The 19923-nt window shown below is 40.7% G+C and overlaps 2 protein-coding genes across 3 annotated transcripts in view; both read left to right on the forward strand.

The window, feature by feature from the left end:
• LOC115026471 (high affinity cGMP-specific 3',5'-cyclic phosphodiesterase 9A) overlaps nt 1-2005 on the forward strand; it is an 8834-nt gene extending 6829 nt beyond the window's left edge. Inside the window, exons 12-14 of the mRNA XM_029459314.1 lie at nt 96-200; nt 1010-1156; nt 1295-2005. Coding sequence (XP_029315174.1) covers nt 96-200; nt 1010-1156; nt 1295-1489 — 447 coding nt within the window. The 3' untranslated portion in view covers nt 1490-2005. The remainder of the gene's footprint in view (nt 1-95; nt 201-1009; nt 1157-1294) is intronic.
• Nucleotides 2006-4064: 2059 nt separating this feature from the next.
• LOC115026202 (glycerol kinase-like) lies at nt 4065-19821 on the forward strand. Of its 2 annotated transcripts, XM_029458892.1 has the most exons (20): nt 4065-4159; nt 7017-7090; nt 8009-8115; nt 8277-8354; nt 10285-10364; nt 10631-10768; nt 10985-11094; nt 11276-11342; nt 13589-13624; nt 14086-14153; nt 14332-14374; nt 14482-14562; nt 14680-14758; nt 16134-16230; nt 16402-16486; nt 16865-16985; nt 17944-18087; nt 18236-18322; nt 18495-18569; nt 19441-19821. In XM_029458892.1, exons 1-19 carry the CDS (start codon nt 4106-4108, stop codon nt 18566-18568), a joined length of 1623 nt encoding a protein of 540 aa, XP_029314752.1. In that variant the 5' UTR covers nt 4065-4105; the 3' UTR covers nt 18569; nt 19441-19821. The 2 variants fall into 2 exon arrangements, with proteins under 2 accessions (XP_029314752.1, XP_029314753.1); XM_029458893.1 differs by lacking the exon at nt 18495-18569.
• The last annotated feature ends 102 nt before the right edge of the window (nt 19822-19923 follow it).

Consider the following 19923-nt stretch of genomic DNA (forward strand, 5'->3'; position numbering starts at 1 on the left):
AACTGTGAGTGGAGCTCGGCCCCATCGTCTTTCTCACATAATAAATGTATAGCTGTCTACTCTCTAATGTTGTCCTGTTATGTCTCTGTGTGCAGCTGATGATGATTCTGATCAAAGTGAGCGACATATCCAACGAGGCGCGGCCCATGGAGGTGGCTGAGCCCTGGCTGGACTGTCTTCTGCAGGAATTCTACAACCAGGTAACAGTCTGATTGTGTGTAAAGACAGTTCGTACTGTGGCAACACCGAGATATACGTTTCTACTACAGACGATTGTTTACATGTTTCCTTCTTGGTCAATTACATTTATGTGGTGTTCTAATTCAAAACTGCAACAAGGTGTATTAAACTAGAGAGGGCATTCAGTATAGTGCAGATCTCCACCAGGTGTCTCCCTCTACTTTAAACAAGAAGAGTTGAATCTCACTCAGTTGTCCCTGCCAGCTGCCTTCCAGTCAACATGGTAGTGAAGATAACAAGAACAGAGATGTATTCATCTTGTATCGTGCCTAACATTAGTGGATAATAACGTATCAGGTATGGAATCAATCTCAAGATGCCCTGGTTCAAAATGAGACCAAAGTTTTTATGGATGTCAGTTTTAGAGCAACGACAAAATGTGGCCTTCAGCAAAATAGGTAAAGCTTGTTTTTAGCAGTTGATTTCCGGGAGAAAATGCATTTTGCTACTGAAGCAGTTGTTGATCCCCTACCGGCCAGGTTACGAGGAGTCAGCAGTTAACGACGGTATAGAACAGTCAATAAATAGGTTTTCCAAAAATTGTCAATCACCACAACCACAAGATGGTCCTTGAGCATACAGTCTCATACTGCACAAAACATATGAAACTGATGGCTCCAGTAGTATGCCAGATTAGCTGCGGACAGACAAACAGACACACAGGCTTAGTCCTGGTGGAGATAATAAGAGACTAAATCAAAAATGACACACGCCAGCCCTGCTACATGTAAAGCCATTAACTGCAGCTGTGTGGTCTATCTGCCCTCAGAGTGATGTGGAGAAATTAGAGGGTCTTCCAGTCACCCCCTTCATGGATCGGGACAAAGTAACCAAGCCGTCATCTCAAACAGGCTTCATCCGATTTGTCCTTTTGCCTCTCTTCATCGAACTGGCCAACCTCTTCCCCTGCTTGGAGGTCATTTATTTAAAAATATTCACAAATATCCAGCAAATGTACTGTAGGGCATCATTTACTAAATGAAAAGTGGACAAGGTTGAGGGACTGTTTGCTCACTTGGGGTGGAATTTTATCAATTTTTCATTCATTCTGCAGCAACACATTATCGACCCAGTACGGAAGGCTCTTGATTACTACACAGAGATGGAGAAAGCCCTGGAGAGGGAGAAACAGAACCGGGCTCAGAGTGAGAATGCAGCCAAGATTAAGGAGGCGACTGTGGGCACACAGAGCACAGCTGACAGCCTCACAGATGCTGCACCTGAAGCCTCGAAAGCAGACGCACAGTAAGAACTGGACAGCGCCTATCTTAGGCTCCTCACTAAAGATTGTATTGTGTATTGTGTAAATGTATTTTACCATCCAAATTTGTACTTTTACTTGTTTATTTACCAGGCTACGCACAAGTACTGTATGCCTGTTTTAATCCGTTTTTGTTGTGGTTTTGGTGTATGCGGAATTCATTCTAATGTGATGAGGTGGAATCTAACTTAGCTTTATGAGTAATACAAATGATCAACAGTAATATACTTTAAACAAGTATCTACAAAGTACAGTACAACACATTTGCCTGAATTATATTTAATGGCGGAAACAACTTTTTTACATCACAAAGGAGAAGTACAGTAAGTGAGAAAAATAATTCATGCATTTTCTAAGTCTGAACTAAATTGTGTTTTTAAACTGTGTTTATGACTTATGAACAGGTGAAAAAAGTTCTGCCAAGTAACTTTTTTATGCATCTGAAGAGCACCAATACCTTTTTCTAAATAGGACTAGAAATCGTAAAATAAAATTAAACTAAGATGTCTTTCTCTCATTGGTCTCTCAGGCCTTCCAGAGTAATGTGTGACAGATAGATAGATATCTACATTTCAGCATGTTAGGTTACACGTCAAAATTAATCAAATGTTGATTAAATAGCCCAATGTCACATATTCCAAATTAGCCTCAGCCCCCCCCAGAAAAAAAGTAAACAGTCATATGACAAAAATGATAATGTGAACATATGAAATAATATAATGCATAGTAATTGTGGAGCCTCTTGTCCACAGTCAGTTACAGGGATGACAGAGAGAGAGTATAGGGTTAAACACACCGCTTTATTCGCTCACAGGTAAGCTTTCTATCACAAGCACACGAACAGGTCGCTCTCCAGTCCGTCACTCTGCTGTTCGTCGCTCTCCAGGCTGCTGCTGCGTCTTGGCTCACCAAGCGTCTCCGTCTCCTCTGGAACCAAGCCTACTGCAAGAGACCAGAACCAGGCCATCACCATGCATTTATTATGTGACTGATTACCTGATTCTGTTCAGCTGTCTGGCCTCCAGCTGGGACACTCCTGTCTCTCCCCAGCAGCCGGCGCCCTAACCACACCCCACTGCCACAGTAATACATCCAAAGTATTGCATTATTTTACTGTTACCACCGAAGTTCGGACAAAAATGCATTCCTTATAAAAATCTGCAGTGTTTGAGAAATAAATGGTGTGTATACTGTAAGTTGGTATGGTGGCATTGCATCAGTATAAAACCCTTACTAAGCTTGTGAGGTGGAGCAGCATCTGTGTACTACAACTGTAATGTACAGATGACGTACAGTCTGTATACTTACTGGTGTACACACAGCTTCCTCCCCAGTGTGGATGTCCAATAGATTGTGACTGATCATATCCTCAGTTCTGCCTTCTATAGTGTCCATATAGATAAAGCGTGATGCGTTACCATAGTGTCAAAGTGTAATGTCAGTATATTTACTCTTCATAGAACTCTGGCAGTGAACCACACAAAGTAATTTTGTAAAAAATATAAGTTTGCTTTTCCAAATGGAGCAAGAGGAAAAATGTTATACATGTATTGTGAGTCTTAAATTAAAATGTTGCTTGGAGGTATTAAGTTCATATAAGAAGTTTGTAAAATACCATTTTATTCTAAAAGCAGAACATATAATACTGGGGCATTGTCCAAAAGAAATGACTGAGCATTGACCCCCCATTTTACGCACTTTGCGCCCCCGGATCCATTTGGCGTCGCTAAGGTTTACAGGTGTGTAGTTGAGATCGAAACGAAGTGGATGTGGGCCGTGCCGTAAGTAAGGGGGTAGGAAGTGGGGAATGGGCCATTGGCCCCCATACCTTACGACCCCGGCTCGATTAGGCGTCTCGGCTGGTGTGATCCCATCGCAAGATAAGTATTACTTATAAAACCTCTAAATTATAATGGAATTTAAGTACCTTTCAACCAAACTCTATGAGTTTATGGTGACACTTTTTCAACCTTTAAACAGGTGACATGATACATTCAAGTCTGTCTCATTGTCTCCGTAATTCCCAGCTTTAAGGGGAGAGCCTCCATGGGAGAGAGCTGTCTGCTCAAATATCAACATATTTATCTACATCATCGACACTGTTTGTGTTGGGGTAATGCAGCGGCACGTGTATTGACAAGAAGAAGGAAATGGGATCATATTACTCCTGTATTAGCTGCTCTGCACTGGCTCCCGGTAAAATACAGAATAGAATTCAAAATCCTTCTCCTGACTTACAAATCAATTAAAGGTCAGGCTCATTCCCTCTGGCCAGAGTATAGACTGTGTAAAATAGGACCAGAGCCATGTAAATAGAGCGACCTCCTCTGAGAACCTGCCCCCAAACCTGATTGGACAGAACGTGGTCGATGCCTTTTGACGAGCAGCCAATGGTTCCGTCAGCGTCTTCTCTGCCCAGTTCTCTTTAAACATCCATGCTCTGCCCCCATCTGCGCGCCCTGTCGACCTACCCACGTTACGAGTAGTCGTGGTTGGTGTTCAAGAAAGAAAAGAAACACCCCTGCCGTTGATCGCAGCAAGCCTCAAATCCAGCATTTGGTGGTGTTTCCAGTGTTTTAACGGTCACGAGAAAGAACTACGAGGATGGATCCGCTGGTTGCTGCGATTGACCAGGGCACGAGCTCGACGAGGTTTCTGGTGAGTGAGGTGTTTACAGACATTTCACAGATTAAGTGGTCTTTATTGATAACTTCTCTGTTTTACTTAATCCCTCGGCATTTTATTTGACTGCATAGTTGATAAGCAATAGCAAAGCCTTCGACTGAAAAAACTTGTTGCAAGTGGAAATGATAACTTTGTTAAGAACTCATTTGCAGGCTCCACACGGCGAGGGTCACCCTCCTCAGTATATATATATATATATATATATATATATATATATATATATATATATATATATATATATATATATATATATATATATATATATATATATATATATATATATATATATATATATATATATATATATATATAGCAGGATTTGTATTTATTCTCTTAAACTACAGCAAAAAAACATTTGCTGAGCCAGTTCAATTATAAAAATAGGAACCCCTCGTGCGCCCCTACTGTTAAATGAACACACTGCACGAGAGCAGCCAGTGTCATTAGCTCTGATTTGATCCTCACAGTTTCAATGTGCTAAACTGCAAAAGGCTATCCTCCTCATTTTGGAATCAAATCTCACATTGCATATACTATATGCATCATGTATGAGTTTAATTAAGAGTATCACAACATTATACATATTCATAATTAAATATCAATATTGCATTATGAAACAAAACGGCCATTATCAAATGATGCTGAAAAAGTGCAACTCCATTTGAAGTATCCTATTGAAGATGATATAGTGTAAATGTAGTACATTCTACATCAATACAAGACAAAATGCTTCTTGTATGCTGGAAAACATGAAATGCCATAATTTACTGTTAGTAAAAAATGCATCGCAGTGGTGGGGAAGTGATTAGCAACTATGTTGAAATGTCGGTCTCCTCAGTAATGTTTACATGTGGTAAGGACAACATTGTGAGTTATAATTTAGCGAGTCAGTTTGGATCTTTGCATTTGAAGTTTTTCACAATGAAATTCTGTCCCGTACTAGTTCTGTTTTGTGAAATTCCCCCATTTAAATTCATACTGTTAACCAGCTAAGAGACTCCTTGATATCCCATTCCTTCTCTAGTTCTGCCTGTATGAACACAGCAGACATTACTTTAAAAGTTGTCCTTCTGCCAAGTGGAAACTGACCAGATTCCTCCACTTGTTACATTACATTACAGTTCAGTTCATTTAGTTGACGCTTTGTTGTTTTGTTTTCAGTTCAGCAAAATGAGTGATCCATTGTGAATGAAATTGGGCTTCTTCAAGTAGGTCAGCTGGAAAATTGGCATAGCAGTTCAAAAGTTCATCTTGCTGTTAGATATTCAAAAATAGATCTGGTTAACATTCTTGTGAAATCTGACATCTTTTCTCACATTTGAACGTTGATTGGCTGGTGTCTGGTCCTAAATTCAAAACACTAGATCGAAAGCTGCTTTTACTAAGGCCTATTGATTGATAGATTACTACAAGGACTAACACCAGAGAACAAATCAATCTGAGCTATTATCTCACACCCTGTGGTGGATTTGTTTACATGAGTGTTGTTTGTCAGCAATACATAAGAGAAAAAATCTTTGGACCATGATCTGTTGAGAAATACACAAATGCATATTTTAAATCTGTAACCCACCCAACCTTTTTCATTATGCTGGGGAATATATCTCAAATGTATGTGTCCAAAAATGGTGTCTACAGCAAATGGGTGCCTTAACACTGCGCTAAATGTTTTCTTAATTAGTAACCAGTTCTTTCCAAAAGGCCATGAACCCTTTGTGACTAAAGGCTGATCTGTTGACGCTTTATGTCAAGCACAGAAAATATAATTTAGACCAGAAGTTAAAGTTAAACCTAGAAGGTTGTTTGTGAGGTTCATCGCAGGACCCAAAGACGATAAGCGAACACATCTCTGGTCGTAGAAGATAATTATTAAGCCTGAGGCAATGTTGAAATAAACCCTCACAACAAAACCTTGACTCCGGCATCCTCCAAGCTTTTTCTGCAGCAGATTGACTGCAAATTCATTAACCTTCCCTGACCTTTTTATGTTAGTGTCATAAGGCGATTTCTATTTGTTTTTGTTTTTTTATGTAGCTATTATTGTACATGTGACGTTTGTTGTGTCCACCTTCCTGTATATGCCCGCCATGCACACAGACGCTCACATATACAATATTACACACACTGTAGACTTGCACTTTTGGACTCTTTGTGACATCATGGGTCCTACTTTAACTGGCCCAGTCATATGATCCTTCCATTTTTATGATGGGGTGAGAATGTTCCTGTTTGCCATCCAACTCGCGTGACCTCAGCTGAACGTTACCGCTCTCCTTCAAGTGTCAGAGGGCTCAGCTTGTAGCCTGCTTGTTGTGTCTGTCCAGGCTTTGCAGCTGTGAAATGACCATAAAGTGCAAAGAGTGCAATGTGGTTTGAAACTGTTTGTGGATCATGTGTTTTTCAAGATTAATGCGTCCCGGTACCTTGTGCTGTGTTGCATCGTGAGTATCACCTGTAGCTGAATGGTACTGCTGTGCTCACAGAGGTTACCCTATCCTAACTTATTAAAAGAAATGCTGACTTCTATCTGACTGTAGGTTACAACTTACATTCTGCCTCGTTAACTCTTACCCCCTCTGTAATAGGCAGCCATTTTTTATTTAAGTGACAATCATGGCAGGTGCTGTGCCTGCAATGTAGCCGGATGAAATCCAGCTAATAGTCATTTTTATCACTCGTTGTAATGTATCACTGGAAAAATAAAACTTCCCGTGACTATTCCAGTCTTGCGTAGTGCCAAATGATGTGTTGTTTTATAAAGAAGAGGACTTCACAAGCACACCCCTGTATCCTTTTGTTTTACTTCTATTCTTTGTCTCTTTCTTCACAGGTGTTCAATGCAAAAACAGCTGAAGTGATGAGTCTCCACCAAGTTGAGATCAACCAGAGTTTCCCCAAGGAGGGGTGAGTTCTTCAATTATTTTTCATTGAATCCATTAACTGTTATATTTTCCCACAGTCCAAGGTGACTCCGTCAAATGTCTTGACCGAAGACATTCAGTTTACTGTTGTGTGCCAATGAAACGCATGAAATTCTCACATTAATAAGCTTGAAACGGCAAATATTTGGCATTTTCTTAAATGACTGATTGACTAATTGTTGCAGCTCTACTTCACAATAACAATATTCTTAGGTGCTGTGTGTATATATATATATATATATATATATATATATATATATATTTCTATTTCTCTAAAATATATTCAAATTGTATATCAGAATGTCCAGATATTGGTAACAGGACGTTTCTCGAATATCTGAAATATAGTAGTTATTTAAAAAACATTTATTTTATTTATTATTCATTTAGTGTTATTTATGTATTTATTTACTATTGACAGACTGACTTTACTGAATGAATGTGAAATTTCCTATTATGTTCCCTGGTAAGTCGCTTTTATTTAGAAGTCAGTTCTTACACACTATTACCGTAATACCTAGTATAAACATGTACTCCAAAACAATGTGGGGCTGGTGTCTTTCATTACCTTTGTTTCTGTGAGAGGGAGAGAGCCAGAACAATATTAGGGGAGCCTCTGTGAATGGAAGTGAAAAAATATTACATTAGTTATCAAAAGAAGACTTACTAGATTAGACTACATGTGTGTGATTTGATGGTTCAGAGATGCAGTAGGAAAGGAATTTCTCTCCGTAGCCCACTAACGCAGTATAGCTGGTAACGGATAGCAACAGCCAAAGAAACTGTGCTTATGATTTTGTTCACGTCTTTGTATCCTTCTGGACTGAGTTCAAAACAGACGTCTGTGCACACACGTGGGCCTTTGTGTGTGTTTACATGCCTGTGTTTGTGTCTGAATCAGCTGGGTGGAGGAGGACCCCAAAGAGATAATGCAGTCTGTCTATGAGTGCATGGAGAGGACTTGTGAGAAACTCAGCCAGCTCAACATCGACATCTCCAACATAAAAGGTGGGGACACTGTTGGTGTGCGCACTGATGTGTTAACCACACCTACACCTATAGCTATAGCTGGGTGAGAGAACAACAAACAACTGTTAACCCCACCTAACAGAGAGCAATGGGTGAAAGTGGGAGTTTTATTGACGTTTACGTTGTTGCTTTTGCCTCAGCGGTGGGGGTGACCAATCAGAGAGAGACGACCCTGGTTTGGGACAAAGAGACCGGAGAGCCACTCTACAACGCCATTGGTGGGTGCATTATACATCTGAATGAACAAGTCTCACTGCAAAAATATTCATATTTATATCAATTCTGTTAATGATGACAATTAAAGCCCTTTAGACACACTCTTTGAGAACGCACTTTAAGGCCCTATCACACATATCCGTATGACAGAAACGTATGCTGGCATATCCGAAATATTGGCAATACGTTAATATAAATTAAGGGTAACTTGTGATCGTTCGAAGGACGCAGACGATACGCCGAACACGCCAGACATACGTTCCTGTCGCACAGTTCCGTATGGCACAAACGTATGCTGGCGTATATGAAAATTAGCTCAAAATGTGTCAGAGTCCAACTTTTCCACAGCGGTGTTGTAGCTGACGTATACATAATGAATACATAACTAATTATTATACGTATGTCAAACACATTGATTGCGTGTCACTTACTTATACAAAATATATCAGAGCGAATGGCCAACGGAGCTGGAAAAGTGCCATTTGGTTCACGTCATGCTGGAGAACGGCTAGAATGTACTCTTGTCGCAGCCTCTCAGCATCCTCCATGCTCTCTGATGATGGGTTGATGTATTCATCAAGAAGTGCTGTGAAGAAGTGAGGATGAGCTACTCACAGGGACCCTATATCCTATATTCAAACCCCAATAAGCTCCCAAAACGCTAGCTGAACGCTAGCTGTACTGTAGAAACACGTTTAATAATCAATAAGTTGGCTGTAGGGTTCACCGTCAGCCGACGTAGCCTATATCTAACGTACCTCTAACGTATTCACGTACTGTATTTACGTAGGTAAATATTCACCTACGTATTCCGTATTAACGTCACGTAACGTCTGCATATCTTATGAAGCACACGTCGGGTACGTCCGGTAATTTTGAACATGCTCAAAACATCAGGCGTTCAACAACGCACCCCAGCGTAACACAGTGAGCTCTTAACGAATACTACTTATACCTTACCTTATATCTACGTACACCAGCGTGTTGCCGATATTTTGTATATGCCATGTTGTTGTATATCTTATGCATTCGTTGGGCATTCATCTGATTTGTATAAGGAAGAGATGCCCTATCAATAGGTTAGACATGCGTATCTGTATATGTTCACTTTTCCCATCCGATAAAGTTGGAAGTATTTGGACTCTGACAAATGTTCATATAAGCCAGCATACACTTCTGCCATACGGATATGTGTGACGGGGCCTTAACATGGTTAAAAAGTGTAAAGATTCCCTTTGCTACAACTACTTTGGTGACATATTTGTGAGTTTCAGACTCTACACTCAATACTTCTGAAGTGTAACCTCTTTACTTGAGCGAACAAGAAGATTATGTCATCTGGGAATCTGCACAGCGCGTGACTAGGTTGCACCAGATCGTATTGTCCTACGTCATGTCTGTCCCTGCCCCACCACCCTCCGCCCCACGTGGCTGTGATTCAGTGTATGAGCTGTGCATATGCAGTCACCTCCCACACAAGGCCTGTCTGCTAATATTACTTGCAAAGACAAGTTTTCATTGTTACTTCGACTTAAGCCTCTAGTATCAGCTTGACAGGCTAATTTATCCGCAGGCTGTTCACAATGCCTCTATGTGAGGGTGTTGGGGGTCGGGTTGTCAACCTGTTAGTCTGCACACCAATTCTTCAAGAAACAAGAATGTCCCGTTATCTAGACTAAAGCCAGTGATTTATGAAGTCTTTCTGTGATGACATATGTTTTTTCTTTGTAAGAAATTGAGACGACCCCAGTGATTTATGCTGCAATGTCTGTATTGCTTTTATTCTCAGCGTCTCCAATAGTTTAAGCACACATACAGTATATTGTTGCTGTCAGGCAAAAATGTCACATGTTATAAAGTGGTACAGAAGTGTCTGTGTAATGAAGATATTTTCAGGTCCTATATGTAAGCCGTCCTCTGCTTTGTCTGTAGTTTGGCTGGACCTGCGCACACAGTCTACAGTGGAGAGTCTCATTAACAAAGCTCCGGGCAAAAACAAGAACCACCTCAAGGTGAGAGACGCACAAGAAGTCCTTCACTTGTTGTTAGCTTTCAGATTTTAGACTCAGGCTGCAGCGGTCACAAACTCCTTACTAAATTATTAAGAATTCTCTAATCAGAATGACTGAAGGTCCCTTTTTTAGTAGCGCCTAACTTTAGAAGAGAACTCAACAGTGTGAGTGTTTTTTCCTTTTTATTTTCTGATATTTTAGTATCTTTATGCTACTTTTTTACCAAACAAACACTCTTCTCTGTATTTCTACCGTTCTCTCTCCAGCACAAGACGGGCCTTCCCATCAGCACCTACTTCAGTGCAGTGAAGCTACGCTGGCTGCTGGACAACGTGGACGAAGTGAGACAGGCGGTGCTGAGTGAGCGCGCCATGTTTGGCACGGTGGACTCCTGGATCATCTGGGTAAGAGCTGCTCAAGCTGTGCACCAGCCCTGCGTCGGATGGAGCTGGAGTCTATTTACAATCTGGAATATGATGTTCCCAATGTCAGTCAAAGTGGTGTAACACGGGAGAAGATGCTGTGCTTTTCTTGAAAATGAATACGTTTCCACGTTCACTGAATGTACTGTCCCTTTTTTATTAGCAACATTTGATTAGTCCGGTGTTGTTTTTCCTCAGTGTCTGACGGGGGGCAAGAATGGAGGGGTCCACTGCACAGACGTCTCAAATGCCAGTCGCACCATGCTCTTCAACATTCACAGCCTGGACTGGGACCCTGAACTCTGCAGGTAAACAAACTGCACAATTGCACAATTGCACTCACACGGTGGAGTCAGCACTTTTATCAAATCCCCCCCCTGTTCCAATCAAATTCCTCACCGTCCAAACACAGACTGTACTGCATATCCGCTCAATTAAAACCCTATAAACCTGCATCATCACGACTGACTGCTGTCGTGCTGCTTCTAGGTACTTTGACGTCCCGATGAAAATCCTCCCCAAAGTCAGAAGCTCCTCTGAAATCTACGGCTGGATGGTAAACTCAGTTAAAGCTTTCAGACGCACTGTGTCTCTTCAGTGTCATTGATACTGATTGTGTTTAGTAATGGACCTGGTGAGACTTTACATGACATGTAATTCAAGTTATTTAAAGTTCTTCTCCTGGCATTAATTCAACCCCTAAAAATTCCTTACTGTTCTTTTTAGAATTAAATATTTAGAATGAATTTTCCATGAAAGAATGCCTTCATGTCATAAAATGGGTTAGTGTGTACGTATCTATGATTAATACAAGTGAGCCTGACTGAAACTTGACCAACATGTTGGCTCGTACGGATAGAACAGTGTCAGGCTTCAATGTACGTTTCTATGGTAACATTCTCAAAACTCTGGATAATGGCGAGTTTTCCTGGAAGTTTAGCTGTGAAATTATGTTTTTTTTTTTTTTTCAAATAAATGGCACCAATTTCTCTCAGGATTTCAGATCCATTGATAAAAGACTCACCATTTCTCCTTTTGCAACTTTGCAACCAAAATTGGTGAAACTTCTGTCATTGATAAACTGCAGTTCCAATGCCATGGTGTCATGGTGTTGACTGCTTATTTCTTATCTAGCATATAAAACAAACCACATTTTATAGATCTACAAGGTTATAAACTCTAGAGTTGTAAATCAAGGCTAACGATTCTGGTGAATTTATTTATTCATTTTATTTCACAGGGACAGTGTGCATTAATAAACATCACTTTACATATGGCAGAATTAGCCTGGATTGGTAAACTGAAATCTGCATAAAATCAAGAAATAAGTTTAAACTATAATCATGATGTTGCGTGTCCCATGACCTATTGTAATCACTGTAGTGACCATATAACTTGATAGGGTATAAGATATCTATGTTTGTGTGCTCTCGTATCTTATCTCCACAACAGTCCTACATGTTAAACCTGATTTATGCAGCATGCCCCTTGTTCTACAGTCCAGAGGTCAGCAACATGGCAGCTTTGTTTGTTTTCCTCCTTTTTATGAAAGCTTTTTTGGAAGCTTCTTACCGCATCCTCTCTAAACTACTTCACTGTACAGTATTCTCCTGATTTTAGTGGAAAAATCCATAATTTATTGACATTGTCAGACTCTTTCAACTAGAGATACACATGTGAACAACCTTTCTGCAGCTCTGGTATCTAACTGGCATACATGTGGCAGCTGATAATGTGAGAACATTCCAAAGAAATGATCATCTGTTGACGCCAAATGGTGTAATGACGCATAACATAATCAAGTTTCTATTTAAGTAATAAAAATCATCAACTGAGATTGCTCTTTTCCTGTGTATACGGTATATATTACATCATGGAAATGTATTACAATAAACTGCAAATATACACTGATGGTCTGATCATTTAGACATGAGCATTACAGTCTGGTTGGGATTACTACAGCCACGATATTCATGTCTTTTTTAGTAGTGAACATTTTATTATTCATGTTCAAGAAATAAAGTCTTGTCATGTATTATGTTATCACTGTGACATTAAAAAAGCAATTCTGTTAATATACTCTATTATACTGTTTTCTCTCCACCAAGTGTAAGTGTGGATATCATGCGTTCGGTCGTTGCTCATCTCGCATACTACTGGACCCATCAGCCTAATATGTTGGTGCTCATTTCTGACTATATATTGTGTTTGCAGTGATTCACACAAGTCACAATAACGGATGACTCCTCAGTCTTCTTAACCGGCCGGTCGAGGCCGCAAGTGATCAACAACTGCTTCAGTGGCGAAAGGCATTCTGACCTTTTTTTTTAGTTTTTGTCATGGCTCAAAAACTGACATCCATAGAAAAGTTTGGTCTACAACCGGAGCATCTGCAGATTATTCCGTACCTAATATGTCATGATCCACATAAATGATGCACGATACAAGATGAATAAATCACTGTTTTTGTTATTTGAACTGCCCCCTTGGCTTTAAGGGAGGGACAATTGAGGGGAATTCAACTGTTCCTTGTTTGGGAGTGGAGAGGGAGACACAGCTGGTGGAGATCTGCTCTCTACTCGGTGACCTTTTCTATTTATTACATGGATTATTGCATTCTGGGCTATAAATGGGTATTTGGTATCATTGTCCTGTTGCACCTCCTTGTTGATTTTAAAATGTTTTTTAAGTAAACGCACTGTAGTATTTACTCGTTTGTGTTGTAACTGGAATACACAACAGTCGCATTATCCTGCAGTCGTTTATCCAAACTCTAAACGTGTGTTTCTGTCTTCTCACCAGAAATCCAGCTCTCTTGCAGGAGTTCCAATCTCTGGGGTAAGCACTTTTACATGTTACGTAACTTGGTGGTAACAGTGACGTCTGTCTTTGCTTAGTGTTGTGGTGTAAATTACACTTGGCTTTTCTTCAGACCTTTGAGGGACATATTTTCCGCTAGAGCCCCCCCAACACTTTGCCCATGCCGATATTAACCTATCACAGATATATTGTCAGTGCATGTGTCCGCCTTGGTAACGAGAAACTGATCTTCAGGTCACATTGGTTTAATGCTCACACTTCATTTCATACTTACTCTTTAGTTTAGTATGTTTTATATAGTTATATTTGCTGTATTTGTATACATGTGAATTTATTTTAATATTTTTGTTGTTTATATAATATGTGTGTGTGTGTGTGTGTGTGTGTGTGTGTGTGTGTGTGTGTGTGTGTGTGTGTGTGTGTGTGTGTGTGTGTTTAAATGCACACCGGCCCTCTAACTGCGACCTTGTCTCTCTCAGTGTCTTGGCGACCAGTCGGCGGCCCTGGTTGGTCAGATGTGCTTCCAGGAAGGCCAGGCCAAAAACACGTAAGCCATCCAAAGGTTTCTTCATTTCACCTTTAGGCTACAGTCGGCGTGCTACAATAATGTTTACCAACATTACTTAACATTAAAGAGTTTTGCGGCATTGTAGAAAATTATTACTTATTTCTGTTTCACGGCTCTGTAATCCATCTCAGTCTTTTTCCATCCTTGTTCTGTAAAGATACGGGACCGGGTGCTTCCTGCTCAGAAATACAGGCACCAAGGTAAGATATTGTGCCTAAGAATCAATTACTGTACACGGGACATTCATGCCTTCTGTTCTCCTGTTACTTCACACTGTGCATCATGTATTTACTTGTGATTCTGTTAGCCTTTGATGTCAGACCACGGCCTGCTGACCACAGTTGCCTACAAACTGGGAAAAGACGAGCCAGCCTGCTATGCTCTCGAGGTGTGTCAAATCTTTTCTGCACATTGCAATACGTAAACCGTACCTCCTGGTTTGTCATTTCTACCTGCCCGCTACTCTGATGTGATTAGGGCCCGATGTTTTTCTTTTTCCCCCAAGGGTTCCGTGGCCATCGCAGGGGCAGTGGTGCGGTGGCTGAAGGACAACTTGGGCATTGTGAAGTCTTCCTCAGAGATCGGTACTTGCACTGTAGCATCTTACCTAATCCTATGTCAAATCCATGAATCATTGAATAAAATGCATCTGTAGCAACGTAAAGTTACTATGTGGAACTTAAAATCCTTGTTATTAATGACACCTGTGGCTGTTAAGGAAGCAGTCAGCATCCTGTTGCACGTGCATGCTTGCACTATATAGGTGCGAGCAAGCATCTTGGGCATCGGCCAAAACAATGGCGTGACATTACAATCATACGTCATATTTACAATAACGTTACTGTCTACATTTTTATTGAACCATTGGCTCGATGATACTAACTAATTGCGTTGCTATTTACTTTATCAGCTAATGCCAGATCCATGCAGCGCAGCTAAATTACAGCGAGCTGGCTAACCTTAGCTTAGTTACAGTTAGATAACTGTCCGCCCGAGCCTTGCATCGCTCTTGGCTAGTAGAAAGCAATTGTTAGTTACACACCTTTTGCTTTGTACCATTGTATCATTTATTAGCTAAAATCATCACTGTTTACCATAAAACATAAGTTAAAATCATGGATCACATTAGCTGGTGAAGTAATTTGACAAGCTAGCAAACTAACATATCCACTCGGATAGTATTTTGCTAGCCATAACGTGAGAAGGCAGGCAAACCAAGGTTAGCCAGCTAGCTGTAACTTAGCTACGCTGCATGGGTATACCGCTGGTTGCTGCGTAACGTGGCAAGCTAGCCAATTTAGCAGCCAGATTAGCCCCTGGAGTCCAGAGGAATTAGCTGTGTTTGTTACATGAGCTTCACACTGTTGGAGCTGTAGAGAGACAAACACTCGGGGGCATAAACGTCACCTTTGTTTTTTTTCCAGCAAAACCGTCCTGAATCCTTGACATATATGAATCAGTCTACAGGCTGTTAGGCACCGAGCAAGGTCTCAGTTTTGTATTGCCACATAGGACCTTTTTAATTACGCTGACCAAAAATATAAACTTTTGTTTTTGCTCCCATTTTCATGAGCTGAAATCAAAGATCTAATACTTTTTCTGTGTACACAAAAGGCCTATTTCTCTCAAATATTGTTCACCATGTGTTTATATCTGTTAGTGAGCACGTCTCCTTTGCCGGGATAATCCATCCACCGCACAGGTGTGGCATATCAAGACGCTGATTACACAGCATGATTACTGCACAGGTGTGTCTTACGCTGCTCACAATAACATGTGCAGTTTTATCTTGAAAAGAAACATTTATTAGGCACTGAACAGGGGGGGTCATAAAGTCTTGGATTTCAAAATGGGAGCAAAAACAAAAGTGTTGTGTTGATATTTTTGGTCAGTGTATATAATGTAGTACAAAGAAATATTTGCATTTGACTAACAACTCTTTCTCCTGTTTTCTCTCAGAGAAGCTAGCTGCTGCAGTAGGCACGTCTTACGGCTGTTACTTTGTGCCGGCCTTCTCGGGGCTCTATGCCCCCTACTGGGAGCCCAGTGCAAGAGGGTGAGGCATTCAGCTGTTAAACTGTTGATTCTAGAGAGACGGTTCTTTTGTATTGATTCTTAGTTTCTTCAGCATGAAAATACGTATTAGGTGACCTAACTGTGATTTAACAACCTGCCTTAATGACCACATTAAAGTTTGTCTATTTACGTTAATTCCTCTGTTTTCCAGCATCATCTGTGGGCTCACTCAGTTCACCAACAGGAACCATTTGGCTTTTGCTGCCCTTGAGGCCGTCTGTTTTCAGACCAGAGAGGTGAGCAGTGTCTACTTTCTGCTTCCTTCAACTTGCCCACATGGCGACGTTCTTTCCTTCGCTAGATTTAGAGACGTTTAAGACCGTCTTAGCGACTTTATTTCTAAAAAGCTCATTCACAAATTTAGCAACTTATTCATACCATCAGGGAAAAAGCTAGGAAAAATATTCAAATATTATATTGTGAGTAATTCTCATTCATGCATGCTCAGTGTATAAATAAATAGAAACATAAAAACATTGCATTAGATAGCACCAACTTTGATTCAGCGACGGCAAATATTTATTTTAGGTTTAGAAGACCCTGGTAGAGGTTGTGTGAACGGTAATGGCTGAAGTTAGTTTGTGTTTAAGTAAGTGGCACTTTGTGTGTATCAGATCCTTGATGCAATGAACCAGGACAGCGGCGTCCCTCTGACGGAGCTGCAGGTGGATGGAGGCATGACGTCTAACAGATTACTAATGCAGCTGCAGGCCGACATCCTCTGCATTCCCGTAGGTGAGAGGACTCTCATTACTCACGCAAACTATAAAAATACATGTGATTGTTATGTAGTACTATTCATACAAAGATGCTGTCGATCATTTAATGCAGATAAAATATAAGGCAAAAACAAGCGTGTAAAATATCTGTCTGACTTTTCTGTAAAGTAGGGAAATGTAAAGAAGATCAGTACTTAAAGGGAACTCCCCTGGTGTTAGGTACCTCTACATATCTGAAAACAAGTAGTAGAGAGCACTGTGAAGTCTGATGAATATGCTCAGCCTATGACACTTGAGTCGGCGTCGGTTGGGTCTGAAGACTGAAAATGAATTTGAAAGATGTGAGTTTATCAGATCTCTGTAGCTCCTCATCTCTGCTGCAGGCTAGCGTCTCCAGGCTACATTAGTCGCCACTACCACACCGAACAGAAAGAATGCGTGGATGAAAAGGACAGAGGCTCGGATCAGAATGGGATACCAACACTAACCGGGTGTATACTATGTATATGCTATGTAATCCATACTGCCCCATAATGCATTACTTTGAGATTAAACAACGTGGCAGCATCAACCGCTTCACCAAAGTCGTCTCTCCTGCAACAACTTTACATTTTAGAAAACTGTTTTGTCAATATGAGTAACCATTGACTTAACCTGGACTTTATTTCCTTTCTGTTCTCCTGACTTTTGTCCCATTTTAAAAGAAACACACACAAACGTTGACTGATGCACTAGAGTAGGATAAGAGCACACATGAACTGATGTGTACATAGCGTTGTAAACATGAACATTACATCATTTGTAGAAACAGAATTGACATTACAACGTCCAACTTCATACTCATGGATACCAGGATACATCTCAACACTTGGATTATTAGTACAATGCCTAAGTGGAAGATCGTGTTAACATTGTCCCTGTGTCGCATTTCAGTTCAATTAATATATTGTGTTTGTTGTGTGGGGTGTGTTCAGTGCAACCCACCATGTCAGAGACCACAGCTCTGGGTGCAGCCATGGCAGCGGGGGCAGCAGAGGGGGTGGGCGTGTGGAGCCTGAGCCCCAGTCATCTCCCACACGTCACATCTGAGAAATATGAACCTCAGATCAACTCTGACGGTAAGGAAAGGAAGACCCAGAGGAAATGTGTGTCACACTTTATAGCCACTTGGCATGTGATTCTCAAAGATGATCAGATATCACCTGCTTCCATCTAGTGGATGTTACAATCATGACAAACCTCTCCTGACCTGTCTGTCCTCTTCAGAGAGTGAGTTCCGCTTTTCTCGCTGGAAGAAAGCCGTCCAGAGATCCATGAACTGGGAGACCACAGAGCCTTGCTGTAATTCCAATGGTACACAACTGCAATATTTGTCTTGAGTTACGAATAATATAACTGAAGTTACTCCAGCAGCAGTTTCATGTGGTCTTTGTAGTGTATTTAGTTTTCTTCTCGAGTGGTAAAAACTGCAATAGTCTGACTGTGATCCCTCTCCTATGCTCTATTTCTTCTTCACTGACAACAGGTGTAGGAAATAAGATGAACGCCGCCCCCTGGGGGGTTCCTCCCCCTCCTTCCCCCACCAGAGCAGACCCCTAAGGTCTGACGTTTGCAGCCACTGCATGCTGTGTGTGTGACTTCTTTATGTTGTGACAGGCTTTACTGTGGCATGGTCACATTACTAGGCGTTACTAACCGTGTGTTGAAGGGTTTGACAGACGCAGATCTTTCATACCCAAGAGATGTTTTTTAGGTCAGCAAAGCCTCGAAAAAAAACAGCACATCTGCTGGTTTCTAATGATAAGTTTGTCTTCAGGAAGAGTGATCTATCTAGCTGCTGATTGGTAAATTAGTATGTCCTTACAGAACTAATGTAAATAAAGAAATGAATTGAACGGAGTAAATGTGAGACATTTATAGTGACTTCATAGAATCACTTGTGGATGACGTTATAGTCAAATTAATCAACTGTCGGTCCAGCCCTAGCTTGTTGTATGTTACTGTATTTATTTATATTTCCTGCTGCAGTTTAAAGTTAGACAATTAAAACCTGTTTTCTGGGTCATATGGCGTCTTAAAGGGACAGTTCACCCTTTAATCAAAAATACATATTTGTCCTATAACCTGTGGTGCTATTTGTCCATCTAGATTGTCTGACGTGAGTTGCTGAGTGTAGGATATGTCTGCCTTTTCTCCAATACAATGGAACTAGACTTTGTTGTGAGCAGTTTCATGTTGGAACTATTTTCTTCTACTACTTCCTCTGCGAGTTTTAGTTTAGCTGTACCCGTCAACCACAGCTAAGCTAGTCAGATGCTGTGTGACAGACTAACAGCCCCAGAGGGTTTGTGTATGTTTGGTTCAAACAATTTCCTTGAATTAACTGCTTTGCCTCTCCACCTTGTATTCAACCAGATATCAATCCATCTGTCACTCTGTTGTAGTCTGAGTGATCTTCTTTCACCCCGCAGATCCACAGCTCTAACTGCGCTACAAGACCTTCAGGGGAACACGGGAGCAAGACTGGAAGAGGAAATGTGCTCAGAATAAAGGATTGATGGCTGCAGTCATTCAGGGTGATGCGTAGCTAATCAAGTTCCAGCTAAGATTGGGTGACAACCCGCGGAGCTTTTGAAGCCATTATCAAACTACTTTTGTAATTATTCTGAAAAAAGGGAAAATGTTTAGACCTTTTTTTTAAATTATAAAAAAAACTAAGGATCTGCATTCAACTCAGGTGTTCGTAGTAAATGCACTGCTGTACCTGATCACTGTAACAAGGGGATACTGTATTTTATCGTTCTGTACAAAGTGTTTGTACTTTTCTTAACTTTGGGGTGTATGAGATTAGTGGGACTAATTCTTGAAAAAGGTTTGTTCTTGGAACTAAAGGAGTGAGACATTTTGTCCGTGGAGTTAAAAGATTTATTCCCTGGATTTTTGGACTGATGGAG

The sequence above is a fragment of the Cottoperca gobio genome, chromosome 21, assembly GCF_900634415.1.
Source record: "Cottoperca gobio chromosome 21, fCotGob3.1, whole genome shotgun sequence".
NCBI lineage: Eukaryota > Metazoa > Chordata > Actinopteri > Perciformes > Bovichtidae > Cottoperca > Cottoperca gobio.